The sequence below is a fragment of the Tetranychus urticae genome, chromosome 1, assembly GCF_039701765.1.
Source record: "Tetranychus urticae isolate SD_2017Ah chromosome 1, NJAU_TeUrti_SD_1.0, whole genome shotgun sequence".
Taxonomy (NCBI): Eukaryota; Metazoa; Arthropoda; class Arachnida; order Trombidiformes; family Tetranychidae; genus Tetranychus; species Tetranychus urticae.
In genome coordinates this window covers 16,507,538-16,516,383 of record NC_142958.1, presented here as the reverse complement: position 1 = coordinate 16,516,383, position 8,846 = coordinate 16,507,538, and the positions used below count along the sequence as shown (strand labels likewise).

General features: G+C 32.1%; 2 protein-coding genes across 2 annotated transcripts; both read left to right on the top strand.

The window, feature by feature from the left end:
* The first annotated feature begins 452 nt into the window (after positions 1-452).
* On the top strand, positions 453-2,739 carry LOC112538524 (uncharacterized). Its single transcript, XM_025160168.2, has 4 exons — positions 453-1,523; positions 1,642-1,716; positions 1,782-1,871; positions 1,950-2,739. Exons 1-4 carry the CDS (start codon positions 453-455, stop codon positions 2,022-2,024), a joined length of 1,311 nt encoding a protein of 436 aa, XP_025015936.1. The 3' UTR covers positions 2,025-2,739.
* Positions 2,740-5,026: 2,287 nt separating this feature from the next.
* On the top strand, positions 5,027-6,988 carry LOC149094673 (uncharacterized). Its single transcript, XM_089266801.1, has 4 exons — positions 5,027-6,140; positions 6,242-6,316; positions 6,385-6,474; positions 6,556-6,988. Exons 1-4 carry the CDS (start codon positions 5,070-5,072, stop codon positions 6,628-6,630), a joined length of 1,311 nt encoding a protein of 436 aa, XP_089122927.1. The 5' UTR covers positions 5,027-5,069; the 3' UTR covers positions 6,631-6,988.
* The last annotated feature ends 1,858 nt before the right edge of the window (positions 6,989-8,846 follow it).

The following is an 8,846-nucleotide window of genomic DNA, read 5'->3' as shown; positions in this document are numbered from 1 at the left end:
ATGAAACTGATTTAAATTGAAATGAAAACTTCTTTAATGTGTAAATTTTCGTAAATTAATGATGATTTGTGGTTCAACTCGTAACTCTGAGGAATATTAAATTATAAAATTAAGTGTGAAAATGCAAAGAATTAATTTTCGCTACTTTGGTCTCGAGTTTTAATGAACTTACATTGCCCTTAAAATAATTTTCAGCATAGCAGCCAAGGCAAATACACTTGGAAACAGGAAGCCATTGAAATATAATAGTTATTCAGTCATCAATAAAAATTTAATTGGTTCATCTATTTCAGATTCAAGATTATTGCTTGAATGAGTAAATGACTTTTTTTTGCTCAGAATCAATATTTCGATATGCGTTTGTGCAAATATGAAATATAAATGAAACCATTCAACTGGTATTGAATATTGAATAAAACAATTCTTTTGTGAGTTGAATTTGCCCAGATAAAATGGGCATTATTACTGCAATAAAAGTTGTGGTTTCAAATAAAATAAGTAAAATCTTTTATGGTATCATTGGTTGGCCTGAAATAGATATTCAAAATGATAAAGCCGTTGAAGCAGTTGGAAGATTCATGTTTATCGGGAAGCTTTTGCTCGTCCATCAACCTCATCCAGATGAAGATCGTACAGTACCTCCGACCAAAGGACTTACTTACTTATCCATAACAATTGATCTTTTCGTCTTAACAATCATTATTGAACTTTTATGCGCCTTTTGTACGGATAATCGTATAACTTTGGCTTATTTGGGCGACGTATTTGTTGGCATGAATAATGAATATGCACTTCGAATGCTATGTCTTTGTGGTACTTTTTGTTTGGGCGCTACTAGAGCTGTATCGTGTTACTTGGCACGAAATGGATCACTTGATTGGACTAAAGTGATTTATAAAGCAATGATAAATGGATGGAAACCTGAAGTACTGAATATGAAGAGAGCATATTGTTTGAAATGGAGGCAAACATGTGTTTTCATAGCACGACAAATAGTTGGAACATCAATAATCCTCACTTCGGTTTGGGTAACATGTTTTGCCTATTCGACATACAATTGTAAAACTCTTTATTTGGCCCTAGAACGTCCCCTGATCTTGACCTGCTTCATGTTTCGCCAGATAATTACATTTTTTGCGATAATTTTTGTTGTTCCACAAGTTGCCTGGTTCTGTTTCTTACTAGTTATTTCAATTACTTATCTCATTTATAGATCAAACTCCGTTTATGTCGACTTACAGAAATCATTGCAATTTGAATCTTTGCCAGTTTCAGTTATAACTAAAATTTGCACCAAAAATATTTCTTTACTCAACGAATTTGAATTTATAAATCGGCAAATGAGTTACGTTTCTTACTGTGGCTACAATCTAATCAGTTTTGCTGGACAAGTTGCTCTTCTTTACTCATACCTTGGACTGTTCGGGATGCCATTAGCTGATCTTGGTTTGGGCATCATTGGATTCAATACTGTATTTCAAGTTGGTATAGTTTCATTTATAGCAGCTAAATCAGTGGCCAACGTATGCACTATATTACTAATATTATTGCTTAATAATATTACGGGATAAAACATGAACTTCATGTTCTGTTCCGTAGTTCTTGATTCTAGTACTAAATATGATTTAACATCATTTACAGGTTGGTTTCTCTTACTCTCATTATCATAGAATCTATCAAAATAATTACAACATTGAGCCAAGACTCAAACTAAAGGTAATTATGCTCATCTAATATTTTGAATTAGCGAGATTAAAATGAAAGAAATATTGTTTTGACAGTTGCTTTATAACCTAGATCGATTGAGCAGCCCGTCTGTTGGTATTTGGGTCGGGGAATCATTTTTGATGGACAAATACTCATTCATTCAGGTAAACAAAATTTTTTCATTTCTTGTAATAAAACATTGAATTCTTTTAAATATCTCTTTTCTTTATTTTTCATTGCAGTATCTTCTTGAAATGTGTTCCAATATGATGCTAATAATTGTTACAATGCCAGCCTTAATTTGGAGGGACACATAAGATACAGCATCAACATGTATAAGTATTCTTCAGTGGTATTTAAAAGTTCTGTTGAGTCATGATGAGGCTGACGCAAATGCAAAAAAGGCTTGCTTTAGCAGTAACACCATAACTTAAGTCAAAGGCAATGCAATCAGTATTTGTAATGAACCTTAGTTCCTTGACCGTTCTTGAACAATAAAAATGTGCAGGCGTAAAATATTATAAAAACATTTTCTTGATCTGCGCTGTTCCATGTTCGATAACTAACTGAATCTTCTGTCAAGAAATTTCAAATTTTCACCAGACATTTTTCATACTCTTATTTACAAATCTACAAAAAACTGTTGAAATATTTTCAATATTTTAACGGCTACTTCGATTTGCCACATCAAAGTTAACGTCCAATCTTTTCTCCGAACAGGTTATTTTAATTTTATTTATTACAATATTAAAACAAGATAAATTGAAAAGAATTGGCATTTGACAATGAAGTTTTTCTACTCATAAGATTCAGTGAATATGGTTCAATATTTGAAAAAAGGAAGAGAAATGAAGCAAAATTGTCTAAACAGTATGAAGATTGGCTGAATCACGTTTTGGCATTTTATACAAAGTTCCAGAAAAGACACGCAATTATATTCAAATTATACGCATTAAAAGCAATGATGAATTCATATTTGAAATCAAAAAGGAAAAAATTGTGCAATTTAGTCGAAAATCTCCTCAGTGTTTATTCAAACCTTTAAACAGTAGTTATCAAAAGTCCTGTTCTGGACCCAACTCGTCCGCTCTGGACCAATTCGCGGTTCTGGACCAACTTGCGGTCCTGGACCAAATTTTATGCAAGAGTTCCACAACAGATATCTGCAATGGGCAGAAGAGCGAGGTCCGCAGCTCGAAGCACAACATAATAATAGAAATCTTTAATTTCATTTCTTTTGTAAACTAACATTCAATTCAGTTGTTACCATTAAAACCGATTTTTTATAGAAAAACTTTGTTTTTTATCAAAAAAAGAGCGCACCGTCATACGGTATAAAATTTGGTCCAGGACCGCGAATTGGCCCAGAGCGGACGAGTTGATCCAGTACGGACGAGTTTGGTCCAGAACAGACTTTTGATAACTTTAAACAAAGATCATCATTTTTAACTCCAACCTGCTTCTCGTTTTCATGCAACTGTTTTACCTTTTGTTTTCCTTTAACTGGTGGTCAATACAATTAATAAACAGCCGATAGCGAAAGACAATTGTTCAGAACTGCTTAGGTTCAAATGCAATTGATTACCGATGACAATAATTTCGCCTTGATTAACTTTAAGGCTGAATCTTACAATAGACAGATCTGTCAGACATCAAAAGTTGTCCTTTTCAACTCAATTGGTACCAATTTAGTTAAAATAAAAAGGTCGCGAAAAATAGTTAAACCGTTTTATTTCACGAATTGAATTGAAATGTCTAATTTGATAACAATAAGATTTTATCCGTCAATTAGCTCTACTTTGATTGCTGCATCAGTTTACAGACGCAATTTTGAACATCAAATAATCATTATCGGTCATTATAAGTGAATCTAAAGATTCAATGGTAATAATGATAACAATTCATTTCACTTTTGATTGTTCCAATTTGTTCAGTTTAACCTCTTATTATTAAAAATGTAGTTTTTATGAGAAATGGAAGATTCCCAGTTTGACTTTCAATCCAAACTTTGAAACACAAATAACACTACTTGCCGACTTGACTACTTACACAACACTAAGTATGATTTACTGTCAGGCTATTTCAGTATTGGTCGTAGTATCGAAATTTAATCTAAGCACGCTAAACTCGGCTCACAGTACTACTACATGTATATCAATCTCGAATCGGTTCACTAACAGAAGTGATCGAATCTCATTTTCTGATTCTACACGGATGTTACTTTTCTACATTTTCAGTAATCTTAATGATTTATCAATAAATATCTGAGAAGTTCAAAAGCATTTGAAATCAAACAAAGATTCAGTTCAATCATTAAAATAACAAGCTGAGCCCCCGATCATGGCTGATCGTGAATTTCTTTTCACTGAATACAATAAATTCAATCCACATTTAAAGACTCGAATGGTTGATGAAAAATCATTGTCTAAAAGAAAACTAAAAAATTTTCGTTCATTTTGAGAGTTGTACAGTTGAAGCATCATATTTTTCACTTAACTCTTTACTCGAAAGACAGTTTTACTTATCCTTCTAATCCAACAATAAGCCATCAACCTGAATAACCAAAAAGTTTTTCCCCCAAAGTCAATAGTAAAAGATACGGATTCTGCATTTTTTCCCCCACCCTGTTTAAACGCTGATTTCTCAGTAACCTGAATTCCGAGAAAGCTCTAACTATTTTTCGTAATTGAAGTTCAATCAGGGCTTTCATTCTATGTAAAAATTTTCTTTAGAACCCGTTTAGTTTAGTCACAATCTTCCCGCAAAAATTTCATAGTTTGACTTTATATATTGTATAGATGTATAGATAACATTTCACAGAATCAAGGCAATTTAATTTCAATATTATCATCTTTGTTTCTTGCTTAGCAATTCATAATACATAGTACGTATAGAAAAAATTTATGAATAAGTAAATTTATTTTGACAACGGTAATGGAACTGATTTAAATTGAAATGAAAACTTCTTTAATGTGTGAATTTTGTTAATAAATGATGATTCGTGGTTGAACCCTGATGAATATTAAATTAAACATGAAAATGCAAAGAATTAATTTTCGATACTTTAACCTCGAGTTTTATTGAACTTACATTGCCCTTAAAACGATTTTCAACATTAAAGCCTGAACAAGTACACTTGGAGACAGGAAGACATTGAAATAGTTATTCAATTATAAATAAAAATTTAATTGGTTCATCAATTTCAGATTCCAGATTACTGTTTGAATGAATAAATGATAATCTGCTCGGAATCAATATTTTGATATGCGTTTGTGCAAACATGAACAATTAATGAAAGTATCAAACTGGTAGTGAAAATTGAATCAAACAATTCTTTTGTGAATTAAGTTTCTCCAGATAAAATGGGTAGACTTACTGCAATAAATATTAAAAAGTCAAAGATAATTAGTAAACTCTTTTACGCTATTATCGGCTGGCCTCAAATTGATATTGCACACGACGAGGCTGTTGAAGCAATCGAAAGATTCATGTTTATCGGAAAGCTTTTGCTCATCCATCAACCTCATCCTGATGAAGATCGTCCAGTACCTCCGACCAAAGTTTTCACTTACTTATCCATAACCATTGATCTCTTCATCTTAACAATCTTTATTGAACTTTTATGCGCCATTTGTACGGATGATCTTGTAACTTTGGCTTATCTAGGCGACATATTTGTTGGCATGAATAATGAATATGCACTTCGAATGCTATGCCTTTGTGGAGCTTTTTGTTTGGGTGCTTTTAGAGCAGTATCTTGTTACTTGGCACGAAATGGATCACTTGATTGGGCTAAAGTAATTGATAGAGCAATGATTTATGGATGGAAACCTGAAGTACTCAACATGAAGCAAGAAGATTGTTTGAAATGGAGACAAATAAGTGTTTTCATGAGTCGACAAATAGTTGGTACATCGGTAGTCTCCGCTTTAGTCTGGCTGACCTGTCTTACTTATTCGACATACAATTGTGAAACATTCTATTTGGCCTTAAAACGACCACTGATCTTGACTTGCTTTCTATTTCGGCAGATAATTACACTTTTTTCGATAATTGTGGTTGTTCCACAAGTTGCCTGGTTTTCTTTCTTATTCATTATTTCCGTTGCTTATCTCATATATAGATCAAACTCCGTTTATATTGATTTACAGAAATCATTACAATTTGAGTCTTTGCCAGTTTCAGTTATAACTAAACTTTGCACCAAAAATATTTCATTACTCAACGAATTTGAATTTATAAATCGTGGGATGAGTTACGTTTCTTATTGCGGTTACACTTTTGTCAGTGTAGCTGGACAAGTTGCTATGCTTTACTCATACCTTGGACTGTTCGGGATGCCATTAGCTGATCTTGGTTTGGGTATCATTGGATTCAATACTGTATTTCAAATTGGTGTAATTTCATTTTTAGCAGCTAAATCAGTGGCCAAAGTATGCACTATTTTAAAATACTATCATGAACTTTTATGTTCTGTTTCGTAGTACCAATTTGCTTGATTCTAGTTCTTAATCTAATTTTATGTCGTGTACAGATTGGTCTTTCTTACTCTCATTATCACAGGATTTATCAAAACAATTACAACATTGAGCCTAGACTCAAACTAAAGGTAATTATGCGCATCTATTCCGTCGTGGAACTAGCAAGATTAAAATAAACGAATTATTGTCTCGTCAGTTGCTCTATAATTTAGATCGATTGAGCAGCACTTACGTTGGTTTTTGGATTGGTGAATCATTTTTGATGGACAACTATTCATTCATTACGGTAAAAAAATTGATTCGCTTCTTGCAATAAAACATTACATTATTTTTATAAATAATATTTCATTTTCTGTTTTCATTGCAGTATCTTCTTGAAACGTGCTCCAATATGATGCTAATAATCGTAACAATGCCAGCCTTGATTTGGAAGGATCAATAAAGGACCAGTATTTCCATTTACAAGTATTTTTCAATAGTATCCAAAAGTTCCATCAGGAGCATGTTAGAACACATTTTTTATGATGTACGTTGAAATGTACGCTACAATTAAGCGTGCATGTTTAAACTTGATAAATGAATGCCATTATCTACGCCACTAATGTTCCCATTTCATCGAGCGATTGTCTGATATTGAGTTTCCATCATCCTTTTTCGTGTTACGAGCCGTATCTCGATACCAGTCAGTGATATAATGATGAATCTTTCTGAAATTGACAAAAAGATATCTAAGAAATTTTAAATGTCCTGCAACTTTTGAACCAAGCAAAGTCAATGTAAATTAAGATGGAAACCATGGTGCATAATTCAAATAAAGACAAAAGACTAAAAAGCAAAAATGACAAATCTAATGACTATTATCGTGTATAAACTTATTGAGTAAAACGTTGAAGTTTATAATAGCATCTATACCATATATAAAGTCAAAACATGAAATTTTTGTCTAAAGATTGTAGCCAAACTAAAAGGATTCTAAAGAAAATTTTTTCACAGCCTGAAAGCCATGATTAAACTTCATCCACGAAAAATAGTCAGAGCTTTTTCGGAGTTCAGGTCACTGAGAAATTACCGCTTAAACAGGGTAGGGGAAAAAATGCAGAATCCGTATCTTTGACTACTAACTTTGGGGGAAAAACTTTTTGGTTATTTGGGTTAGGGTTCTATTAAAAAGGGATTTATGTAAAATGGTCTTTCGATTAAAGATTTGATAAGAATATTTTAATATCATTGTTACCTTTAAACATACAAGTTTGGTCAAATTTGGTCTTGCTATCAATTCATCATCAGATATTAAATATTCTGAATTTTTTGAACTTTTTCTGGATTCAAATTTCAATTCATCATCTCTTTAAACCCATTGTCTTGACATCTCAACTTGGGATTTCTATTTCGACCCATTCCAACCAACATTAACCAATTTATACCTCAATTTTTGCTTGCTTTGACTGACAAACTACCGAAATGTCGACCACTGTAAACATGGTAAGTTAATCAACCAAATTATGAACTTAATTTCAAGTTAGAGTCAATGTAGAGGTGTGAAGTGTATTTTATTGGTCAATCAGGCTTATAAAAAGAAACAATTTCTTTCAGATTTAGACTCTTTTAGTTTGTAAGGACATAAAAACTGAGTCCATTTGTGTGATTTGAAGATTTCTCTGATTGTCAGTTTCCAAGAAAATCGAGTTTAAAGTTGAAACTTCGATCGCCTTTTGTTCAGCTATGGAAGCAGATTTTTTCATGAAACTCATTTACTGATTTAACTTCGATGTTCAACCAGAAAACCCACTTATTTTGAGAAATAGAGCCTTCTAATTGTAAAAACAATTATTCAGATTTTCAGTTTAACCGAACGCATTTTGTGATCATGAGAGTTAGAGACTGAGACTTATCACTGATTCATAAATATTGTTGAGTCATATTATAGATTGAATATTATAATAATTTAACCAATTGATCAATTTTTATCTTGATTTTTGCCATTGATCTTAAAATTTAAGCCTTATTACTTCGAGAATAGCGCTACTTACAATCATCATTCTTACAACAATTTAATTCTTTACTAATTTATAATTCAATTCAATCTAATAACTTTCCGTTAGCACATTCGGGTTATGATATTTATGTTGTAAATACACAAGCAACAACTTATTCAACAAAACAAACTCATATCAACCCATTTCTTGGTAAATAAACCAATTTTCAGTTTAAACTTCAAAAGACAATGCAAAAAGTACTGTTGAAGCCTCGAACATACGAGTAAAGATAAAACATTATTTTCAAATATATGCACAAATTGACACAAATACTGAAAGCAAAGTGGCAAAAACGGGTAGAAATGCATTTCTTTCAAATTGAGACTCTATTAGTTTGTAAGGACATAAAAACTGAGTCAAATGATTTAAAGATTTCTCTGATCGACAGGTTCCGAGAAATCGAGTTTAAAGTTGAAACTTCGATCGCCTTTTGTTCAGCTATGGAAACAGATTTTTTCATGAAACTCATTTACTGATTTAACTTTGATGTCCAACCAGAAAATACACTTATTTTGAGAAATAATGTTTTTTGTTTCTGTAAAACAAATCAAGTTAAATTTCAGTTTGACTGAACCCATTCTGTGCTCATAAGAGTTAGAGACTGAAACTGATTATTGATTTA